At 47.4% G+C, this 24,921-nt stretch overlaps 1 protein-coding gene across 1 annotated transcript in view; it reads right to left on the bottom strand.

Moving 5' to 3' along the window:
• RASSF5 (Ras association domain family member 5) overlaps positions 1–24,921 on the bottom strand; it is an 82,246-nt gene that overhangs the window by 33,824 nt on the left and 23,501 nt on the right. Inside the window, exon 2 of the mRNA XM_032136341.2 lies at positions 17,667–17,788. Within this exon, the coding sequence (XP_031992232.1) occupies positions 17,667–17,788 (122 nt within the window). The remainder of the gene's footprint in view (positions 1–17,666; positions 17,789–24,921) is intronic.

Consider the following 24,921-nt stretch of genomic DNA (forward strand, 5'->3'; position numbering starts at 1 on the left):
CACCAAGCTGCCAACTCCATCTTAAGCTCTGGCTACCTGCATGAGAAACCCTCTCCCTCTCCCACCTAAGCCAAATCTGTCAGTGCTCAGGAAGGTTTCAAACTGCAGCCCAATTTGGCTTCATCCTCCCACACAGTCTTCTTCCCAGAAGCCTGTGAGTGCCTGGCAGGCACAAACACAAGAGAGCTAAGAGTCAGCACCCCAGCCGGCTGGATGCCCTCGGTGCAGGAGAGCTGTCAATACCAGTAGCTGTCTTCTCTGGCAGGCAGATAAGAGGAGGGAGATGGTCAGCACCAGGGGCTGGGGTGAGCTACCGGGTGTTTGCAGGGGAAGATCTCACATTAATGGGGGTGAAAGTAGGTTCTGGCTTTGTCTGGAGCAATCTTTTTTCAAATGGGTATTTTAGAGGCTGTTTGGGGGGTTTTCCCCAGAGAGGTGGTTTCCTGTGATCCTTGGGCCATCAATAACAGCTCACCTGCTTTGTCCAGCCAGCTAAGAAACATGCTTTTCTTCATAAAAATAACCTCCTTGCCCAGTGCGAATCTAATACTTAAGAAAAAAAAAACAGACCCCGGGTTCTCTGTAGCCACACTGTGTCCTTGGATTCACACGGAGAAGCTCTGCAATGCAACGGCAATGCTGCACGTTCAAAATGTGCAACCTTCACATACAGCTAATAACCTATTCAAACACCAAGCCAAGGTACCCCAGGGGTCAGCATGAATCTCTCCTTAGAAGCAACACACCAGATGCCAGACCTGGTTAGGAAAGTTCTCAGGGACACTGTGTTCTTTTAGGGAACTGCTCCCTGCCATTCCAAACATTATGAAAATCTGACATCTGAATAGGGCCTTTCAAACCCTTTTAACATCCATTATTTCACCCAGGCTACTCTTTTATCCTAAGAGCAGGTACTATGCCCATTTTATAGATAAAGAAACTGAGGGAAGTAACTTGTTCCATCATAGCTCATTACTTTCAAAGCCTCTTGACTTCTGGTTAATGTCTCTTTCCCTACCCTGTCCCAGCTGTCAGTGAATCTAGGTTTGGAAGAAAGCCATGTGTAAGAAGTCAGCAAAACAGACTGTGCTGGCAGGGACTTTAGGACTAGAAGAAATATACAAAGGTCATATATAATATACCAAAGTTGGCCAGCCTCCAGGAGGAAAAATCCAGACTGAAGCCCCAGGGTCTCAAAGGAAGGAAGACAGGACTCCCTGCAGCATCTAATGGCCCTGTCTGAACCTCTGAACCTCTTCCCTGTGAATAATCAATAATAGTGATAGCTTGGCCAGGGTAACAGGGAGGGGGCATGGAAGAGTCTGAGCAAGAGCCTTTAAGGCCCTGAGATGCAATCATACAAAGGATGGGAACTGGCTGTTCTTGTCCCTGGACTTAGGAAGAGGAGGCTGGATCTAAAGCTGTAGCAGCCAGAGCCCTAAATCCATGGCACCGTGCTGGGGTTCAGAAAGCCCCATTGAAATGATGAATGGGCCACTTTCCTAACTCAAAGCGTCAGATGATGAAAGACATTATTTTAAGCTTTTTTTCCTTTCTTAAATGCAATCCTGTCATGTGGCCAGATCCTCCTGTAACATCCACCCTGTAGTTCTGCATGTACCAGAAAAGCTGTGATACAGGCCTGGAAGTCAGGAGCTTGTATTCTATCTAGTCCCAGCTCCAACACCAGCTTGATGTGGTATCTTGAGCAGCCATGGACATCAGGTTTCCTCAACTATCCAACTGAAGGGTAGCAGCGGTGGAGATCAGATTTAGGGCCTTATGACCTTATGCTCAGATATAGTGGCATATAGAGAGGCTGAAAATCAGGGCAAGGTGCCACCCCACCCCTGAGACATATTTTGAAATCACCGTTAGCTAGTATGTGCAGGCATTGTACTAATAATTTGTTCATAATTTCATTTAAGCCCTACAACAAACCTATGAGGAAGCTACAGTTGTTATCTATATTTTACAGAAAGCAAAAGGAGGTTAAGGCAAGTTAAGTAACTTGCACATATCCACACTGCTAGTTAACGGTGGAGCCAAATATCAATCCCACTGGGTCTGACTTCAGAACCCAAGTCCTTGAACTCTATACTCTGTGGCCTCATGGTTTACCTCTGTGATTACTCTCATAATAACCACATGCCTGAAATTATAGTCCATTACAAACAAGTTAGGAACCACTTTCTCCATCTGCCTATGCCCCCGTCTTCCTTTCAGCTTCCTGGGGTCTTCTCCCTTTATGTACCCCTGCTCTCCTTGGGGGTTAAATCTCACCTATGCCAGTGGTATCAACCACACCTAACAGACTAAGGTCTCATAATTCTTTCTCTCCCAGGTATCTCCAGGTGGGCTGAGTACCCAGCCCTTCCTACTGGAGTTTCACTCTCAACGGAGTCAAGATTGAGTTTGTTATTCCCTGCCTCGTCCACTACCTGCTCCTTCTTTTCCTCCCTTAGTAGTTCCTATCTCGATGAGTGCCATTAAGAGAGATTAGTGCAAAGCCTTCCAAGAGTTCTCCGTGTTCCTATCTCTGCCTCCTCCAAACCCCCTACCTTTTTATTGCCACAGTTACCCTTCTGAGATGAAGATCTGATCGTGGTACCATAACAACTTCCATTCAGATTTCAACAAAAAATTATTGAATAATTACTATGTATCAGGTTCTACTTATTCTTTCATTTATTTAGCAAATATTTACTGAGCCCCTTTTTTTTTGTTTTTTGACAGTGTCTCGCTCTGTCACCCAGGCTGGAGTGCAGTGGCGTGATCTCGCCTCACTGCAAGCTCCGCCTCCCGGGTTCACGCCATTCTCCTGCCTCTGCCTCCTGAGTAGCTGGGACTACAGGCGCCTGCCACCCCGCCTGGCTAATTTTTTGTATTTTAGTAGAGACGGGGTTTCACCGTGTTATCCAGGATGGTCTCGATCTCCTGACTTTGTGATATGCCGGCCTCGGCCTCCCAAAGTGCTGGGATTACAGGCGTGAGCCACTGTGCCTGGCCTTACTGAGCACTTCCTTCAGGCAAGCACAAGACTGGGTGCTTGAGTTTGGGCATGAATAAGACATAGTCCTTACCTTCTAATAATATACAGTCTAGTGAGAACAACATTGAATAAAACGGTCTACTAAAGTTACTGAATGAAAGTTACACATTTCATTATCTCACTTAATCTTCAGAACCCTGCAAGAAGGTATTTTGCAGATGAATGAACTGAGGTTCAGAGTAAACTTGCCCAAGCAAGTAAATGGTAGAATCAGATTCAAACCCAGAGCCCCTGTAACTTTCCATTACAATTGTCCTTTCTCCACCGACTCCCGCCGCCTATTCCAAACTCTTGAGCAGGTCCTTCAAGACCCTTCATGGTGCACGCCCGGCCAACAGTTCACACCCATCTCCAGGTGCAATCAAGTAACCCTCGTTACAGCTGCACAAAATTCGATTCACATTCCCAGAAGCCACCCTTCCCTTTTGTGGCTTAGCTCTTGCTATTCTCTACTCTGATGTCAAAATCCTCCTCCTGTGTCCTCCTCACTTCCTGACACATATTCCCCAATATCATCCATACCTCCCACACCTTCCATCTGACTCTGAGAAGCATCCTTAACCAGATGTCCTATCTGGGTTGAATCTTAAGATGCTGCCAGTCATCCCTAGGGTAGCAATTTCCAGCATTCAATGGCTGTGTACAGCAGAGAGCTCGGTGTCTCACCAGATGACTTCCTGTTGTAAGAGGTGAGTGGCGGCACACCATTTAGGTTAGACTCACCCTACAGTCACTTTCTCAGCAGTGCTAACTCACACCACACTTCTGATTGGCTGCCAGGCTAACAGCTTCGATAGGCCTTGACACTGAACCTACTGAAGATAGCTGAGTTACCCCAGTTGTCCACACCCTCAAGAACTCATGTCAGGGTCTGAGTCAGGCCCAGGGGCTCTGTCTTCTAATTTTCCTCCTTAGTGAGAATAGAGAGTGACAAAAGATGTTTCTGATCAACAGCTGTCTCCCTGATGTGCCCCTCTCTGGGCAGGGCCAGTCCTCCAACATCGCGGGCAGCATGGTCACCAGGGTGAGATGCGAACAACTATTGCACTGCTACATCTAGCAAGGAGGGTCTTGCTGCCTCTCACCTCAGGGCTAGCCTAGCCCAGCTGGGGGTCATCTCAGGAAGCCCACTGCTTCTAGGGTAAAAGGGGATAGGCTGTGAGGAGCCCAGAGAAATATCTCCAGGGTTTAAGGATTTGTAGAGAAATATGCACCAGAGCTGTGTCCCTCCTCACGGCCAGGACTTCAGGTGCCTCCTTTTTGGAAAGCATTTCCATTCTGCCTAATCAGAAATACATTGGCGTGGGCTGGCCCATCTGGGGCTGGTCAGATAGGCCTTGGAGAGGCTCCCGTGAGGGCGGCTGTCCAGTGCAGATGAATCACTGACAGCTTTGGCCAGCACTTCTGGCTTCTAAAGTGTGGCAGGAGTCTGTGAAGGAGCCATGGAGAAGGCTGTCCCAGATGGGATGACCTAGTCAGGGTAAGGATGAAGGATGTCCTGCTCAGGGTAACGTGGAGGGAGCGGGGGACTGGCTCCTTCTCTTGGCAGATATAGGTGGGCTGGTGTGCATCTGGCACCTCTAGAATCCCCTGGGAGCAGCCATTAGTTTCTTATCAAGGGAAGGAGTTAGAATAGAAGAAATCAGTGCCAAATTTGGGGTTTGGAAGCTAAGGAAATACTGATTGAGGGACTAGGTGGGGTCTAATGTATTCTGCTCCCTACCCTCACATCTACCAGGAAAGATTAGATGTGGGACCCTAGTTTCTGACTTTTCTGACATTCCTGCCATATCAACTAAAGGTGGTGAGTCTCCTCTCATTTCTGGTGGCCACGGAATAACAAAAGATGCTGTCAATATCAATTGATTGCTAGATCATAAAGTTATTAAGCTATAGAAAGCCAGATTTGAGAGCTGGGAGCGCTAAACTTGCTCCAAGATGGCAGAAAGGGGCTGTCGGCAGCCTTAGGACTGGGTACCAGGGCGGGCACATAGATTTGTGACTGTGCTCAGGGCACAACATAAAATTCCCATTTTGGAGTGTTACCGTATTTTAAGATGATGAGACTGGCATTGTTCACACCCATAGCTATCTTGAGGATAATGTGTCTACAGAGGGCAGGCAGCCTGCTGGGCTGAAGGCTCTCAAACACCATGGGGGCAAGGGAAACTATGTTATTTGCCAGTCCTATTATATATATTCCTTGTGGTAGGTGCTGGGAACACACTGGTAAACAAACAAGGTTCATGCTCCATGGAGTTTACAAGTGCTTTTATACCGTTGCCACAACAACCACACTGGTGTCCCCATGTAATAGCTAAGAGAGGTTATGTACTTTCCTAGTGTCATAGTAAGTGGGAGAACCAGCATTCTGAATGCAAAAAACCTCCACGAATCCAAGTTCAAAATCTAATAAAATGAAGGACTTCTTGAGCACCTACTATGTGCAAGGCCCAGTGCATTATGAGGAAGACTAAATGGCAAAAGATAGGATCCCTGCCCTCAAGGCATTTACCCAATGCGTAAGGCTGGGTATTAAATGAACTAATACAAATTAGGATTAGAACAGTGCCTGGGGGAGTTCTGCTTCTGGCAAAGATGAGAGAATAGGATTCAGATATATCCTCCTGATTAAAAGAACCAAAAAAATCGACACAACTAATGAAACAGTGGTTTTTAAAATACTGGCTATAAGGTAACGAGGAATAGCAATCCCTGAGACACAGGAAACAAATGAGTTGATCCCTAGATTTACTCCCAGACGTGGTGCAGAGCAGGTACTAAGGTGGAGCCTGGAAAATCCCCTGAAGCTGAGGAGATGCTGCTCAGAGTCTAGGGAGACAAAGGCAGCCCAAATTCACAGGACAGAGTAACTGAATGGAGACAGCTGCACAGAGAGAGAACTGCAGAAAGGCCCCTATAGTATTCACCTGCGTGCTTACTGATCAGTGTGTGCATGGGAAGAAATGACCCAAGGCTAGAGAAAGAACCACCCAAAAGGAAGACAGGTAACAGTGTCTGCCCTCATACAGGGCAGGAATAGTGCCTGTTCCTACAAGCCATACCAGAAAACCTCATGATTTATTAGGCACTGGGTAGAGTACGCAGAGAGTCTTACCTTAGCGGTGGGAAATAATTAGCCCTAGACTGAGGACTGTTCCAATCCTGACGAATCTTAAAGAGGATCTTAAAATCTTAAAAAGGATCGAACCGCTTCTAAGTAATTTAACTGGGTCCTAGAACAAAACTCAGGAATAGTTCCACAGGGCTGGGTGCAGTGGCTAATGCTTGTAATCCCAGGACTTTGGGAGCCTAAGGTGGGAGGATCACTTGAGGCCAGGAGTTCGAGACCAGCCTGGGCAACTTAGTGAGACTCTGTCTCGACTACTAACCACGACTGACACAGATATTAGCATTGTTCAAAGACACTAATTCTGGTGTCTCAGGCAGCCCATTGCTTCTAGGGTAGAAGGGGATAGGCTGTGAGGAGCCCAGAGAAATGTCTGAATAAGTATATGCTATTTATTCAAAAAGTTAAGTAGGAGAAATGGAAAATATAAAAAAAATCCACATCAAACTACTAGAGTTGGAATTTACAATGCCTTTGATGGGAAATATACTAGATGGGAATTAATGGCAGATTAGACTTTGGAGAAGAAAAGATTAGCAAACTTGAAGACACAGCAATAGCAATGATTCAAAATAAAGCACAGGCCAGGCACGGTGGCTCACATCTGTAATCCCAGCACTTTGAGAGGCTGAGGTGGGTGGGTCACCTGAGGTCAGGAGTTCGAGACCAGCCTGGCCAACATGGTGAAACCCCGTCTCTACTAAAAATACAAAAATTAGCTGGGAGTGTTGGCAGGCACCTGTAATCCCAGCTACTTGGGAGGCCAAGGCAGGAGAATCGCTTGGATCCAGGAGACAGAGGTTGCAGTGAGCCGAGAATGCGCCATTGCACTCCAACCTGGGTGACAGAGCGAGACTCTGTCTCAAAACAAAACAAAACAAAACAAAACAAAATGAACCACAGAAAGAAAAGAGAATTTTTTAAATGAACAGAGAAGTAAGCTGTGGAACAAATTCAAGCAGTCTAGTATACATGTAAGTGGTATCCTCAGAGTAGGGGGATATAAAAATATTTGAAGAAATAATGCCCCCAATTTTTCCAATTTTCATGAAAACTAGAAATCCACAGATCCAACAAACTCAATGAACACCCAGTACAAGAAACATAAAGACAAGTACAAAAGGCACATTGTAATCAATTGCTCAAAAACAGTGTGATACAGTTTGGATATCTGTCCCCTCCAAATCGCATGTTGAAATCTGACCCCTCATGTTAGAGGTGGGGCCTGGTGGGAGGTGTCTAGGTCGAGGGGGCAGATCCCTTATGAATGTCTTGGTGCCCTCCCCACGGTAATGAGCATCTCGCATTGTTCCTTCACGTGAGAGCTGGTTGTTCAAAGGAGCTTGGCACCTCCTCCTCTCTCTCTGGCTCTCTCTCTCACCATGTGACATGCCTGCTCTCCCTTCACCTTCCGCCATGAGTAAAGGCTTCCTGAGGTCCTGATCAGAAGGCAAACAGATGTTGGTGCCATGCTTGTACAGTCTGCAGAACCGTGGGTCAAATAAACTCTGTTCTTTATACATTGCCCAGTCTCAGGTATACCTTCATAGTAACACAAAACAGACTAATACATAGCGATAAAAATAAAAAAGAATATGTTATATACAGAGGAGCAGAGATAAAGATACCAGTAAATTTATTGTCAGAAATAATGCAAGTCAGGAGGTAGTGAAGGAACATCTTTAAAATAATGAAAGAAAAAAAGTGCCAACCTAGAAATTTCTATCCCGTAAAAATCTCTCAAAAAGGAAGGTGAAATTAGAACTTTTTCAGACATGGAAAGTTGAAAAAACTCATCATCAGCACACCCACAAATACAAGAAATGTTAAAGAAAGTCCTTCAGACAGAAAGAAAATGATATCAGATGGAAACCTGGATCTACCAGAAGAAAAAAAAAGTACCAGAAATGATAACCAAGTGAATAAACAATTTCTTGTCATTTAAATCTCTTTAAAATATAATTGGCCATTTAAATAAAATAGTAACAATATTGTAAGGGGCTTAAAGCAGCGGTCCCCAGCCCTTTTGGCACTAGGGACTGGTTTTGTGGAAGACAATTTTTCCATGGACCAGGGTGGGGCTGGTGGTTTGGGGATGACTCAGGTGCATTACATTTATGGTGCACTTTATTTCTATTATTATTACATTGCAATATATAATGAAATAATTATACAACTCACCATCATGTAGAATCAGTGGGAGGCCTGAGCTTGTTTTCCTGCAACTAGATGGTCCCATCTGGGGGTGATGGGAGACAGTGACAGATCATCAGCCATTAGATTCTCATAAGGAGCGTGCAACCTAGATCCCTCACATGCGCAATTCACAATAGGATTCAGGCTTCTCCAAGAATCTAATGCTGCCGCTGATCTGAAAGGAGGCAGAGCTCAGGCTATAAAGTAAGCCATGGGGAGTGGCTGTAAATACAGATGAAGCTTGGCTTGCTCTCCAACTCTTCACCTCCTGCTGTGCAATCTGGTTCCTAAAAGGCCACGTGTGTGACCCTGGGGGCTGGGACCCCTGGCTTGTAGTATATGTGAAAATAAAATACAGGACAAGAATGGTACAAAGGTCTGTAGATGAGAAATGGAAGGATACTACTATTTTTGTTTTTTTCTTTTCTTTTTTTAAAAATTTTTTTAATATAAAATAGAGACAGGGTCTCACTATGTTGCCCAGGCTGGTCTCGAACTCCTGGGCTCAAATGATCCTCCTACCTCGGCCTCCCAAATTGCTAGGATTACAGGTGTGAGCCACTGTGCCTGGCCAGGGTTTTATACTATACATGAAGGGGCATAGTATCATTTGACAGGTAGACTGTGATAAGCTAAAGATGTCAGATGGTTCCCTCCTTACAGTGGTCCTACTTATGATTTTTCAACTTTAAGATGGTGCTAAAGAGATGCACATTTGATAGAAACCATAATTCAGTTCAGCGTCCAATAAATTACACGAGGTATTCAAAACGTTGTAAGAAAATAGGTTTGGTGTTAGATGATTTTGCCCAATTGTAGGCTAATGTAAGTGTTCTGATCACATTTAAGATAGGCTAGGGTAAGCCATGATGTTTGGTAGGTTAGGTGTATTAAATGCATTTCTACTTAAGATATTTTCAACTTTCAGTGTGTTTATTGGGATGTAATCCCATAAATTAAGGATCATTTATATGCTGTAAACGCTAAGACAACCACTAAAATGACAAAACAAAGGGTTAAAGCTTGTAGGCAGCAAATGGGAGAAAATGCAATCATAAAGTATATTCAATTAATCCAAAAGAAGGCAAGAAAAAAAAAGAAAAAGCGAACCAAGAACAGACAGAATACTCATAGGAAACCAATAGCCAGCTGGGTGTGGTAGCTCATGCCCATAATCCCATCACTTTTGGAGGCTGAGGCGGGAGGATCACTTGAGCCCCTGATCACTTGAGACCAGGCTGGGCAACATGGCAAAACCCCGTCTCAACAAAAAATACAAAACAGTCAGCCAGGCATGGTGGCGCATGTGTAGTCCCAGTTCCTTGAGAGGCTGAGGTGGAGGATCACCTGAGCCTGGGGAGGTTGAAGCTGCGGTGAGCCATGATTGTGTCACTGCACTCCATCCTAGGCGACCAAATGAGATCCTGTCTCAAAAAAAAAATAGAAAAAGAAAGAAAAGAAAAAAGTAGTAAGAAGATAGACTTAAAATCTAGCTATATCGTGAGCCAAGATCACGCCACTGTACTCCAGCCTGGGCAACACAGCAAGACTGTATCCAAAAAAAAAAAAAAAAATCTAGCTGTATCAATAATCACAGTAAATGCAAATGATCTAAATACTCAAAGGGTAGAGATGAGCAGATTGGTTTAAAAAAAAAAAACAAGATCCAACTATTTGCTGCCAAGATCATTACTTTAAAGATCGTTTAAAGAAATGCTCTTTAAATATAAAGAGACACATAGCCTAAAAATGAAAGGGTGGATTAGGGCATGCCATGCTAATGGTAATGAAAAGAAAGCTGCAGTAACTATGTTAATATCAGACAAGGTAGGTTTCATAGTAGAGAATGTTAACAGGGATAAAGAAGGTCAGTTCATAATGATACACAAGTCAGTTAACTAAGAAGACATAATAATGCTAAAAATATCCCATGTGGTGGCTTATGCCTGTGATCCTAGCACTTTAGGCCAAGGTAGGAGGATCACTTGAGGCCAGGGGTTCAAGACCAGCCTGGGCAACAGAGCAAGACCCCATCTCTACAAAAAATTCAAAAAATATTCAGCCATGGTGGCACACACCTGTAGTACCAGCTACTTGGGAGGCTGAGGCTGGAGGATCACTTGAGCCCAGGAGTTCAAGGTTATAATGAGCACCACTACACTCCAGCCTGGGTGAAAGAGTGAGACCCTGTCTGTTAAAAAAAAAAAAAAAAAAAAAATACAAGAAATTCCTAAAAGTTTATGCACCTAATAATGGAGCTTCAAAATACAGGCATATTAACTGTAAAGAGAAATAGACAAATCCACAATTATAGTTGGAGATTTCAACACTTCTTTCAATAATAAATGAAATGAGTAGACAGAACACAGGTATGCCTCAACAAATGTCAGCTACTGTTGTTATCAGTCACAGTTCAATTAACATGTGTTGAAGCTTTCAGAAGAGACCCAGGACCCTGCACCTCCTGAGAGGTGTGCAGGTAGGTCTATCAAGTGTGTTAGGGAGCCCGGGGCCTCAGGCAAGGACACATCCCCCCACCCCCAGCACCTGCCCTTTTAGGCGCATTTCTTCTTGCTCTCTGGCTCCCCCATGTGGTCATCCTGGGTTCAACACGTGGCTGTTGGGCTGAGGGACAAGGCAGGACTGGCCACAGGAGCGTTTTTTTTCTCAAGGGTCTGGAAAGGTAGAGACCGGGTTAATGCAGACAGTGGCATGTCTGCAGGAGGGAGCAAAGGACTGGGAGCCAGGAAACACAGAACTCCAAGCCAGCGGAGTCACTACTCTGCTGCAGGGGCTGAGGGGTGACTGCAGCAGGGGCCCTGCTAAGGCTTGACAGTGTTTGGGGTAGGGGGTGTAGGCAGAAAGGCAGCAGGGACCTGCAGGGCTGAAATGCTGGCTGGCCGGGCTGATCTATCCTGGAGCCCTGGAAGCCATCTGCCCCTTTGGTGAGTGGGGACAGGGACTCATCCACAGGGTGGAACAGTGACTTGGGACCTCAACGATAGTCATAAACCTTATAGCAAAAAATGTCCACCCAAACCACAAAGCCAGAGAGTCCTGGTTTTATATCCAGGACAATAACCCTACTTTCTGGTGTTTTGGAGAGTTGGCAGAGCCAGACCATAAGGGTTGTGTGTGCTAAGCCAGTTTTAGACTCATTTTGAGGGCAATGGGAAGCCACTGAGGGTTTTCATCACAGGAGTAACAAAGTTAAAAAATCTACTAAGACTCTTAGAGGTACCAGAGATGGCCCAGGACTGTCACCTAGAATACTCATGCTTTTGTCCACTCATGCTTTCACACACCTCTTCTCGCTGGAACCTCCTCAGGGTCCCATTTCTCAGAGGAGAAACCTGAGACTCAAAGAAACTAAGAGGCTTGTCCTGGCTCATACATAAGTATTTTGTCTACACAATCTGGATTAGAACCTAGCTATTCATTCACCCAGGCCAAGGGTCTGTGTTTTAAGAAAACATTTACTGCCTTTTAAAAATATGACATTAGGGCCAGGTGCGGTGGCTCACACCTGTAATCCCAGCACTATGGGAGGCCGAGGCAGGTGGATCACGAGGTCAGGAGATCGATATCAGCCTGGCCAACATGGTGAAACCCTGTTTCTACTTAAAATACAAAAATTAGCCTGGCATGGTGGTATGTGCCTGTAATCCCAGCTACTCAGCAGGCTGAGGCAGGAGAATTGCTTGAACCCGGGAGACGGAGGTTGCAGTGAGCAGAGATTGCACCACTGTACTCCAGCCTAGCAACAGAGCGGGACTCCATATCAAAAAAAATAAAAAATGATATTAGGAACATATGAAAAGCATTTGGCTATTCAAACAACACAGAAACAAAGGGCAAAAGGTGACAGCCTCACTCTACCCCTTTCAACATCCACCCCCTCCCAGGGTGAAATCTCTTTCAGTAGTTAGCTGAGCACTACCAGGCCCTCGTTCTGCATTTGCACACACACACACACACACACACACACACACACACACACACACGTATATATACATGCAAAATACAAATGGCCTGGTCCTGTGTGTACTGTGGAGGGAGCTGCGTTCATGTTGCACAATTCTGTATCAGTATATACAGATCCAAGTCTCCTTTGGAAGAGCACCTTGGTATTGGTAAAGAACAGCTGGCAATTCCTTCTCAGCATCCCAGGAGCTCTCTCCACTGCTCACACTGCCCCTTAGGCACTCCCTGGACCCAGTGGCCTGGTAGTCCAGGCATCAGATGGCCAAAGAGAGTGGCCTCTATAGGGCAGCATCTCCCACAAATGACACCTGAAAGGACTTTAGAACAGTGCCTGGATTTTTTTTTTTTTTTTTTTTTTTAGTCAAGGTCTCACTCTGCCGCCCAGATGGGAGTATACTGGCATGATCATAGCTCACTGTAGCCTCCTTCTCCCTAGTTCAAGCTGTCCTCCTACCTCAGCCTCCCAAGTAGGTAGCACTACAGGTGCACACCACCACAGCTGGCCAATGTTTTTAATTTTTAGTAGAGACAAGGCCTTGCTATGTTGCCCAAGCTGGTCTCAAACTCCTGGGCTCAAGCAATCCTCCTGCCTTGGCCTCACAAAGTGCTGACATTAAAGGTGTGAGCCACTGTGCCTGGCTAGTGCCTGGCTTAATAAGTATTTGTGGAGTAAATCTGAGGCAGTCCTTAGACACATATTAAAAGAAATTATAAGTATTCATTTAATGTGTGCTGAGAAAAAATTCCTAAGTACATCAAACCAGTGATTCAAGGATATTTTAAAATTTCCTTTAACATGAGTTTATTTAAATTTAATAAAATAAGTCTATTTAAAGAGAAATGTTAAGTAAATAGTAGACAGGTGGAACATGAGCAGGGCCTGAGTCCTGAGTGGGGAAAGTGCCTGAGTGTGGTCTGGAAACGGCCATGGGAGGGGCTGGCCTTTGCAGCTGAGGGCCTGGGAGCCTGGTTTCCGAGGTTGCTGCCCAGGGACTGTCTTAGTCCGTTTTGTGTTGCTATATAGGAATACCTGAGGCTGGGTAATTTATAAAGAAAAAAGTTTTATTTGGCTAGGGGTTCTTCAGGCTGTACAAGCATTACACCAGCATCTGCTTGGCTTCTGGGGAGGCCTCAGGAAGCTTTTACTCGTGGTAGAAGGGGAAGGGGGAGCAGGCGTGTCACATTCGAGAGAGACAGCAAGAGAGAGATGCTAGGGTTGTCTTAAACAACCAGCTCTTGTGTGAACAAATAGAGTGAAATCTCATTCATTATTGCAAGGACAGCACCAAGCCATTCATGAGAGATCCACCCCCCTGACCCAAACACCTCCCACCAGTCCCACCTCCAACATTGGAAGCCACATTTCAACATGAGATTTGGAGGGGCCACACATCCAAACCATACCAGGGACTCTGGAGGGTCAACGGGAAGGGGTAGGACTCTGGGCCTGCTGGCGTAAGATTTGAGCCCTGGCTGCAAGGGATTGGAGTGGAAGGGGTAGTGCTCATGATGCTCTCTTGCAATCTGTGCATTCCATGTACCAAGAAAAGTGGCACCCAAGGCCAAAGGGACAGAGCTTCCGGGGTTGCCCTGGGCTGCAGCGGGTGATAATGAGAATCCAGTGGTGGGCAAGGACAAACACTTCTTCTCTTGGGGCCAGCTTCTCCATAGGCAGCGAAAGGACTGAACCAAGCCATCAGAGGCCTCACTTCATCGTGAGGGCACCAGGAGCCACAGAGGGCTTTTTTCCTCCCAGGGGTGACATGATAAGAGCACCTTTAAGATCACCAGAAGTATAAATTCTTTGGGATGTAATCCTAAATAAAAGAACTGCAGCTGTTTGGGTAACTGATTGTGGTCTTTAGCCAATAGCGATGATGTTCCTTAGCAAATGAGGCTTAAACTGAAAAAGGGGTCTAGGGTAGACTTGAAGGAGGTTTGCTTGGTCATGCATGGGTGCCCAAGGAAAAGTCAGACATCAGAGACCTCAGAGATCTTTAAGGAGAGACTCTGAAACCCTCGTTTCTGTGGTTGACAAGAGCACGGGCAGCTCCCAGTGGTCTTTCTCCGTTTCTGATGCCTGTTTCCGATGGCCTTTTGAGTTTGCCTTTGGGGATTCTGAGCTCATCCCTGCCTGCTTCCACACCTGTCCCTCCTTCCTCCCCAGCTGCCTCCCTGTGGCATGGCAGAGACAAGACAGTTAGAATCTTGGGATTGTTGCTTTTAAAATGTTGAGGCCAAATACTTATCTACAGGGTGATCTCAATCATGTTTTGAAAAATGTATGAATGTTCAGGAAGAACATATAAAAATGTTAATAAAGAATGGTTCTCTCTGGATGGAGGAAAATAAATGATTTTCTTTTCCTTAAAGAGCAGAGAGGGCTGGGTGTGGTGGCTCACACCTGTAATCCCAGCACTTTGAGAGGCCAAGGCGGGTGGATCATTTGAGGTCAGGAGTTTGAGACCAGCCTGGCCAACATGGTGAAACCCCATCTCTACTGAAAATACAAAAATTAGCTGGGCATGGTGGAGCACACTTGTAATCTCAGCTACTCAGAAGGCTGAGTGAGGCAGAATTGCTTGAATCCAGGAGGTGGAGGTTGCAGTGAGCTGAGATCATGCCACTGCACTCCAGCCTAGGCAACAGAGTGAGACTCTGTCTCAGGAAAAAAAAAAAAAAAGATCAGAGGGGAGAAATGCCACCGAGATGAGACCCCCTAAGCCATATATACCTGGAGTAGCTGAGCTCAGATCTGAGCCTCTGCTCCGAGCCTCTGCTCCCTTAAATCCCCCAAGAAAACAGCACTAGCACATGAAGTTAGCTCAGCCCAGGTGATGATGTCAAGGTGAAAGAAAGCTCCATCTTGAGATGTAACAGAAAATCAAGCCAAGGCGGAAATGAGCACAAACAGGCTTTTTAGAAGAGGCAAGTGGGCCTGGAGCAGGGCCCAGGTTTTATTGATAGAGGGCTGGGTCCTGCCCCAGTTCTGCTGAAGCATGCAGTCAGGCCTGTCCAAGGCAAATACAGCAGCAGCCTGATCCAGCCAGCCCAGGAGCAAACCCCATGCCAGGCTGTTTGCCCACTGGGGGCTGTTCAGCTCCCACGCGGGGTTCTTGGCTCCTTCCTCTGCAATGTTTCAGTGGTGTTTCTGCTCTAGACAAGCCCTGATTTCACTTGCCAGAGGGTTCCAAGGTTGACTCCTCTCTCCAACAGAGGAAAGGGGGTCACTCTGTTTCCAAAAACTCAGACTTGAAAGCATCTCTTCACTGCTGACATTTAGAGGATGAGACAATGAATCCAGCCAACTCCAGGCCTTCCCTGGGCCTTTTTGCCTGCCACACTTGGGAGCTGGCTAGCCCACTCTAGGGCAGGGTTTCTCAGTCTTGGCCCAATTGACATTTGAGGTCAGATAATTCTTTGTTGTGGGAGGCTGTTCTATGCAATACAGGCCGGCTAGCAGCATTCCTGGCCTCTTCTAGAAGTCAGTAGCATTCCCTAAGTTGTGACAACCAAAAATGTCTCCAGACAAATGTCCTAGGGGGTTAGTAAAGTTGCCGCCTTTTGAGACCTGCTGCTCTAGAGGAAGGAATAGAAACAGACCCAAAGAGGAGACCCAGGAAATAATGGGGGCAGCTGGGCTCCAGGGTGGGGTATGGGCAGGGCTGAGGAGATCAGAAAGAAGAGACACTTGGAAGCTCCCAAAGAGAAAAGCAAATTGAGACCAGAAAAGGTTGTTTCAATAAGATTTTTAGGAAATGTTGCTATATGGTGTACTATGTAACCTCCTCCCTCTATCTTCTGAGGAAAACCTTCAGGAAACATCTGCATTGCCCATCAGCGCTTTTGGGGGCTAGATGTGCCTCCCCTCCTTTCCCTGTGCCCCATCCTGGATGGACAGGTTCCTGCTAAGGGCAAGGCCCTTCCAAGAGGCCTGGTTACATTCAGGCTACACCAGAAATAGTTACTATTCCAACGTCCGTGGAGAGATGTGCAGAGTTTTAAAATATACATTTTAGAACCAATCCAGCATCATCCTTATAAAAACATATATCATTCTTGCTTTCTAATAATTCTTTTTCCAGGGAGAGAGAAAGGCATGAGAGAACAGCCGGGAGGCTGGTAACACCCATGGTGAATTAGGCATTTGAACACTGTTGATTGTATTCCAGAAAAAGCATGTGATGGCTACTCTGGAGGGTGGGGGCTGCTCGTGAGTCCCCCATCCAGCACCTGGGTCCCCCAATATAGTTTCTCAGAGCACCTTGAGATTTCCCGTCAGAGACACAGGATATATTTGTTTAAAGTCTCTCTCCCTTACCCTACTGTAAGCACTGGATGTGTAGAAACCATGTCTGTTATTTTCATCATTAAGTCCTCAGCATTCCTGGGCCTGGCACATGGTGAACACTTGAAACTTATTTGTTAAATGAATTAAAGGATGATATTCTTACTTCCCTGACTCGCAACCTTCAACTCACACATTAAGGCTTAAATCAAACATCACCTCCTCTGGGAAGCCTTCCCTGATTTCTTCAAGCAGAAACAATTGCACTATATATCCAAACACTTGGTTCATACTTTTATTGCAACATGCATCACAGTGTATGCTATTTGTTGGTATTCTGCCTCTCCTGCCAGAATGTAAGCTGAGGACAAGAATTGTGATGTATCATTTATTACCCCAACTCTCACCCATGCTTGGTACACAGTAGATACTCAATAAATGCTTGTTCAATGCAGGAAGCAATAAACACATTCCTCTGTCTCCATTCTAAATCCTAGAAATCAAAGTTCAGATACATCGCAGTTCAAGTGTCTTTACAAAACCCAGAACCAAAAGCTGCTTTAGACATCAATTTTCTGGTTCTTTTTAACACAGGGAGAGAACATTTGCCCAGCCCCTCTGAAGGTTGGGCTGGCCTGGCTGGACAATGTGTTTGAGATGCCTCAGCCCCAGCATCCCCACTGTCCCAGGGCTATGAGGCCTTTAGTCACCGTCAGAAGGCTTCTCCGGAAGCCACCTCATTGCTCACCCATACCCACATCTCTGGCTCAGAGCCCTAAGCCACAATAGGCTCTGTACTTGGGGAGAACTACAGGGGACTTCTGAGTATCTTCAGAGTTCTCTGTGTCACATTCCCTCGTCCCCTTGGAACAGGGTGTCTGTGAACTCCATCCAGTGCATGTGGAATCTGAGGCCTCATGCCATCTCCTGCTCACCAGAGCTCCTGGGAGAGAAAGTGGAGCCCGGAGCACCTGCAGAGGCTGTTCCCAGCTTGGTACGTGAGCTTTGCTACCTACCTGGCTGAAGGTCAGGGTGAGGGTGCTTTCTGGAGAGGGTCTGTCCCGGGATAAACCCTCCTGCTGACTGCAGTCCAACTGGATCAGGCTGCGGCATTCTGGGTGACAGGTGAATTTACAGTCTGAAGGTAAAGAACAAAAGGGAGATTAGAGGACAGGCAGGATTCCTCCCCACTTTCACCCAGAGAAATAACCTGGGAGATTGCATTAGTTCCCAGTGGGAAGAGCAGTGCAGGAGAGAAGTGGTGGGGCGGGAGACAGCGTGAGAATGCCGCCCTGCTCACGGAGCCCCCAGGAAGGATGCAAGTTAAGTGCTCTACGCGTTTGCAAACTGCTTTCACCTGCATTACTTTGTGTGACTCTGCAAACATTATTATTTCCATTTTACAGATAGAAAATCGGGGCCTAGAGACTGAGTGACTTTCTCGAGGTCCGATCTTCTGCCTCCCAGACTGGTGCTCTTTCTACCACTTTACATTAATCACCAGCGGCCATAAATCCCTGGGGAAGGACTTGACTTTTCTGGGCCTTATGTTGCCGCTCTGTAAAATACAGGTTAAGCATCCCCAAGCTGAAAATCAGATCTCCAAGATGCTCCAAAATCTGAAACTCTTTGAGCATCGACGTGACACTCTAAGGAAGTGCTCACTGGAGCAATTCGAATTTTTGATTTCCAAATTTGGGATGCTTGACTGGTATACGTATTCTCAAATCTGAAAAAAGTCCAAAATCAGAAACACTTCCGGTCTCAAGCATTTCAGATAAAGGATACTCAGCCTGTATGGGTCATAGCTGCCCTGCCTGCTTCTAGTTATAAAGGAGCACATATCTTGAAGAATTAAAAGTGCTTCCAGAGACAAAGGCATTATCATCAGCAGGAGTGCTGTTACCTCTCTCTGACCTGGCCCAGGCTAGAATGTGGGAATGCTACTCTGAATGCAGCTGAAATAGCCCACAGACCACATCCCAGATCCAGGGATTCAGCGGGGGAAGCCCATTCCATCGACAAGGTTCACTTCCATGGAACCAGAGACTTAGTGACCAGAGTTGAAAAGAGCCTTGGGGACTACCTTAGAGATGGGGAAACTGAGGCCAGAGAGAAAAAGTGAGGTGCCCAATGACACACAGCTCATTGGTGGCAGCACCAAGGCTGCTAGTGTTTTCCAGCTTTCTCAAGGGCTCTCTTTAGAGCCTCCTGGCAGAAGGGAGGTGAAGTCAAAGGCAGCAGGAGACTCAGCAAGGCGAGGGGAGGGCAGGGGAGCGGGGGTGGGGGGTAGTGAAGAAGAGGTGGCAGCAGAAGAAAGTAACACAAGTCCATCCGCAGGCAAAATGCTCGGATCTGAGGTGTGGTCCCCACAGATAGCTGCTGGGTCAGCTGGAGTCACCTGTTCCGGAGGTGCCTCAGCTCGGCCAGAAGGCTCAGCCTTCTAGGTGCTGGAATCTCATAAATTTTCCTTCTGGACTGTGAAGGCAGGTCATGAGGATGGGCTAGGGTGGGCGGGTTTTGTGGCAGGAGTCGTGACAGCCTGGACTTGATTGCATACCTGGGGATTAGGGGGCCACTTTTGGTTGATAAGGGCTCAGGCACCTTAAAATGCTTTTCCTTCCTTCTAACAAGCTCCAAAAATTCAGTACATTTGGTGTCGATTTTTAAAAGCCACCACAGCACACTCTATCTTGGCAGAGGGATGATGGCTCCTTTTCTCCCCACTTTTGGGGAGCTTTGGAATGACACCCCCCTCTCCCCAGCTGCCCCTTCCCTTACTCCCCCAAAGATAAGCACCTGGGCCATGTTTCTTGCATGGGTTTTGCCACTAATGTCTGCAGGGGAGCACTCTGACAAATGTGGGGACACACAGAGATCCCAGAACTGCACGACCTTCCTACCCATGGCCTGACCACCTTTCTGCAACAGCGTCTGGAAGCTTCATTGCTTATCTCCCTTGTGCTCGAAAGTGAAGCCCACCAATATCCTCTCCTTCAGATCCCACGCTTCTCTAGGCCTCCCTCCTCCTCCTCTCACTTGGAGACAGAAAAGAATGAAGTCAATTCCCTGGGGCATGCACCCATCCACCTGCAGGCACCCACATGCATTTCTGGGTCCTCCGTGGGAGACCTCTTGCTCAGCACAAAAACAGCCTCCCCTTTAGTAAGGTGAAGGGTACAAAGGGAAGCGCAGGCCAAACTTCTGCCTGCAGTGCCCAGAAATACCAGGGCTTTGATAAGGGAGCACTGAGGCCAGAACCCACAATGGGCAGCATTGTTCCTGGCGCAGGCCCTGGGACACACCTGTGTGGCTCTGGTAGAGCTCTGAGCGCTGAAGAATGCTCTGAGGATGCCAAGAAATGGCAACAAGGAAAAGGAGGAAAGACTGAAAGCTCACCCAACTCCACGGTGATGAGAGCTGCCATAACTCACAAATGGGAAGGCACCTGGGAGAGGTGGAAGTTCTCTCTCCTCCTCTTTTAGCTCCTTGTCCTATTGGCACAGGCAGTCTATGTCCATCTGTGCATCTGAATCTCTCAATTTCCATCTCTCTCTCTCTCACACACACACACACACCCTGAAAACATCACCATGCTGAGCTGGGCAACATAAGTAGCAGAAGACTCTGAGAAGTGTTCTGGGATTTTTTAAGAAGCATGTTTGAGCACCAAAGACTTTGTTCCATCGGACCATGTAATCACAGGCTGCAGCAAAACCTCTGAAGCACATCTTCATACTTCCTGGTCCTGGAAATGCCAAGCCCAGGGCTTTTAGGCCAGCAGAGATGAAGTCAGAGCCCCCATGCCTTTCTCCAAACCCAAAAGCAACAGCCTGCAGGCCTGACGTGTTCAGGGATTGGGGAGACCCATGAGATTCCAAAGACAGAGCCACGTTCCACTAGACCCAGTGGTTAATTCTCCACAGACCACAGTTCCCTTAAGGCAGCTCATTACCAGCTGCTGCCAAACCAAACCAACCCCTGCCCTTGGTATTCCACTGTCCTCCACAGCCTTCAGCTGGTGCTCAATTTTATGTTTTGTTTTTTCTTTTTTCTTTTTTTTTGAGATGGAGTCTCACTCTTTCACCCAGGCCAGACTGCAGCGGTGCTGTCCTGGCTCACTGCAAGCTCCGCCTCCTGGGTTCACGCCATTCTCCTGCCTCAGCCTCCCAAGTAGCTGGGATTACAGGCACCCACCACCACGCCCGGCTAATTTTTTGTATTTTTAGTAGAGACGGGGTTTCACCGTGTTAGCCAGGATAGTCTCGATCTCCTGACCTCGTGATCTGCCCCCCTCAGCCTCCCAAAGTGCTGGGGTCACAGGCGTGAGCCACTGCACGCGGCCTTGTTTTTTCTTTTTGAGGCAAGGTTTCACTCTGCCCCCCAGGCTGCAGTGCAGTGGCGCTGTCGTGGCTCTCTGCAACCTCCACCTCCTGGGCTCAAGTAATCCTCCCACCTCAGTCTTCTGAGTAGCTGGGACTGCAGGCGCCAACCACTGCACCTGGCTAATTAAAAAGGGTTTCACTATTTTGCCCAGGCTGGTCTCGAACTCCTGGGCTCAAGCGATTTGCCCACCTCTGCCTCCCAAATTGCTGGGATTACAGGTGTGAGCCACCGCACCCGGCCAGGTGCTCAGTTTGGATGAGGAAGGAGGGAGGGAAAAGTGAAACTCTGGGTGGAGCATGGCTTCCAGGAAGGAAGGGTTCAGCCCTCCCTGGACAGCTAGTGCCATCTCCTCCGGCAACAGCCTCAATGTCTGGAGCACGGGGGCTTCCTCGTGCTCTACGCTAGCCTGAGGGTGAGGATGAATCAGACAAGAAATCTGGGAAACCCAGGCTCACTGGGCAGACGGGCCGCACATGTGAAAAGATAACTAACAATAGAAACAGCCCAAAGCAGGGGCCTAGCTGTGGCACAGACCTAGGAAGCTTGCTCAACTAGAGATTGTTGCCAACCAGAGCAGGCAGGGAGGGCTTCAGGGTGCAGGCAGCTCTGGGGAGCTTCCAGAGGAGATGAGACTCCAGGTAACCCCTGTGACCTTATCACAGGGGACAAGAGAAGGCAGGGGATTCTGTCATCACTAAAGAGGACAAGGATCTCGCCAACAAGAGGCAGCAACAGATTAAGGAGCAATATTTGTAGGTTCTAGCTGTGGTTTCTCTGGGAGAATAGGCATTTCTTGATATTGACATTGCCATCTGTAAAATCAAATGATCCTTTCCCCTTTCTAGCCTTTCCTTCCAACGATAGCCCCTATCCCTATTCCTAGGGGACGCTTTGAGGAAAGTAAATGTGCTTCCAGGATTTGGAAGAGGGGCCTATGAAAATATATAGAAGGAGACAACTGTAAAGGGAAATGAAGGAGACAAAGCACAGTAGGAGCCCCTCTCCCCAGGAGGGAGCCACAACCAGGAGCTGGGATGGAGGGCCGAGGACTCGGCACCCAGGACCACTGGAATCAAGTACCATGAACCAGGTGACTTAAACAGAAAATTACTGTCTCGCGGTTCTGGAGGCTAGATTGAAATCAAGCGTTGGCTGGGCCAGGCCTGCTCTGAAATATGCAGGAGAGTCCTGTGTTGCCTCTTTCTGGCTTCTGATGATTTGCTGAATTCCTCGGTGTGCAGCTGCATGACTCCAGTCTCTGCGCCCATCGTCACGTGGCATTCTCCTTGTGCTTCTGTCTTCTTATAAGAATACCAGTCATATTGAATTAGGAGGCCATCCTACTCCAGTGCGATCTCATCTTAGTGACAGCTGCAACTACCATATTTCCGAATAAAGTTGCATTCTGAGCTACTGGGGGTTAGAACTTTTCTTTTTTGAGACAGGGTCTCACTCTCTCACCCAGGTTGGAGTACAGTGGTGTGACCATAGCTCACTGTAACCTCAAACTCCTAGGCTCAAGCCATCCTCCTACCTCAGTGTCCTGAGTAGCTAGGACTACAGGTGTGTGCCACCATGCCCAGTTGATTTTTTTGTTGCTGTTGAAACAGGGTCTCTCTATGTTGCCCAGGCTGGTATCAAACTCCCGGCCTCAAGTGATCCTCCCACTTCAGTCTCCCAATGTGCTGGGATTATAGGCATGATTCACTGTGCCCAGCCTGGGCTTTAGGACTTAAGTATATCATTTTTGGGGAAAGCCCAGTTCAATCCACAACACGGATCCTCCCTGGGCCATATTAGGAGTACAGAGCCCTTAGGCCCAAACAGATGGTGGTTTCTAGTGGAAACCTCCAGAGATCACAATGGGCCTGCAGGACAGGAGAGGGAGGCTAGGGAGTGGTAAACTGAGGCCAAGACGGCCTGCCTACTTCTACCAGGGCTGCTCCTGGGCTTCACAGTCCCTGAAGGTTACCGCCAAGGTCACCACCTCAAACATGGCCCACAGGCCATGGTGGCCTATGCTTGGAGATGGCATTACTTCTTTCACTTTAGCCCTGAAGAAGTAAAGCCAGCAGGTGGAACTACATAGGAGTTCCACAGCTAGGAGGCTCTTTTTCCAAAATTCAGAAGCTACAAACCTCCCCTTAATCCCCAGGGCTGCCAATGTTAGTTTTTGCCCCACCCCAGTTGCCAAATGCACACACACACAGAGGCACACACATGCACCCTCTGCCGTGTGGCTGCACAGCCTGAGTGGCTGTTTTCTGAACCAGAAAATGGGTATGTTGATAAGAAATTATTCTGTTGATAAGAAACCCTTAAGGCCCTTTCACCCCAGAGTTGCATGCAAGATACAGAGACAACATAGAACTCTCCATTTAACTCTCCCCTCCTCCAGCCCAGGCCAAGGTGTGGGTAAGGGCCAGGCAGGCACCAAGGTGACTGAGCCCGGATGACAGCAGAGCTACCAGCCTCCCTTGTGGTCAATCCCAGGTCAGTGAACAGCAGCTTCTCACTCTGCATGGACAAAGCAACTTCTGATGCCTCAGGGAAAGCAGGACAACTTCTGAATCCAGGAACCTACGCGCATTCTCTGAACACCCCTACGCCTTTTTGAAGAAAGCCAATCTTACAGCAAACCAGCCAATCTTACAGCAAACCTTAACACCCCCTTCCCTGTCTCCCTGAGGACCAGCAGCCTGGCCTATGCTATGATGTCATGGAAAGAGAATGGACTTTGAAGATGGCATGGCCTCCAGGCCCCGCTCAATTAGCTCTGTGACTCTGGGTAAGTTATGAACTTTTCTGAGCATTAATTTTCTCTACCCTAAAACAGGAATCATAGTAGCCAATTCCTAGGGCTGCCATGAGGATTAAATGGGGTTCCTGATGTCAAGAACTATATAGAAACCCTGGAAGGTGGAGGCTCCAAGTTAAGAGTTAATGATCCATCCCCTACCCTCTCCTTCCACTGCTCTGCTGTGTGGATTCCTGAGTCTCACCAACCTTACTCCTATAGGTATTTCCAAAACAAGCACACAAATCACTTTTAGTTTTAAGATAATTTTGTTCTTAGGCACTACAGGGAAATCTGAAAAAATAATATGCATTGGAAAATTACAATTTACCAAAGTTTTTTTTTTTTTTTTTTTTTTTTTTTTTGAGACAGAGTCTCGCTCTGTTGCCCAGGCTGGAGTGCAGTGGTGCGAACTTGGCTCACTGCAAGCTCCGCCTCCTGGGTTCACACCATTCTCCTGCCTCAGGCTCCCGAGTAGCTGGGACTACAGGCACCCGCCACCACGCCCGGCTGATTTTTGTATTTATTTATTTATTTTTTAGTAGAGACGGGGTTTCGCCGTGTTAGCAAGGATGGTCTCCATCTCCTGACCTTGTGATCCGCCTGCCTTGGGCTCCCAAAGTGCTGGGATTATAGGCGTGAGCCACCGTGCCCGGCTCAATTTACCAAAGTTTTAAAAAGGCAGGTGTAAAGCTTGTCCTGATCCTCTTGAATAAGTCAGTGGGGACTGTTGCCATCTCACGGTGCCTGTCTTCACTCCCTTTTCAAGAGGATTCTCCTTTAAGAATCCCCCATTTTTCCACTGGGTGTTGCCCCACTGGAGCCTCTGGGCTGGACCAGCTATGGCAGCTCCAAGAACACCCAGAGAGGGTCTCCAGCGCCCTCTGCGCACAGACCATCCCAGGGTAGCTCCACCACCTCCAGCCCTCTGCATCCTCACCCTGCAGCCTCTACCCGGCAGCCTCCACCCTGCAGCCTCTACCCTGCCAGCTCCCCCAGCTAGGATACCGCCTCTCAACCTGGCCCCAAGACGTCCCTTCAGACTCAGGCTCTCATACAATAGACACAGACGTTCCCTCTGCAACCTC

This window comes from Hylobates moloch, unplaced genomic scaffold (assembly GCF_009828535.3).
Source record: "Hylobates moloch isolate HMO894 unplaced genomic scaffold, HMol_V3 SCAFFOLD_18, whole genome shotgun sequence".
Lineage (NCBI taxonomy): Eukaryota > Metazoa > Chordata > Mammalia > Primates > Hylobatidae > Hylobates > Hylobates moloch.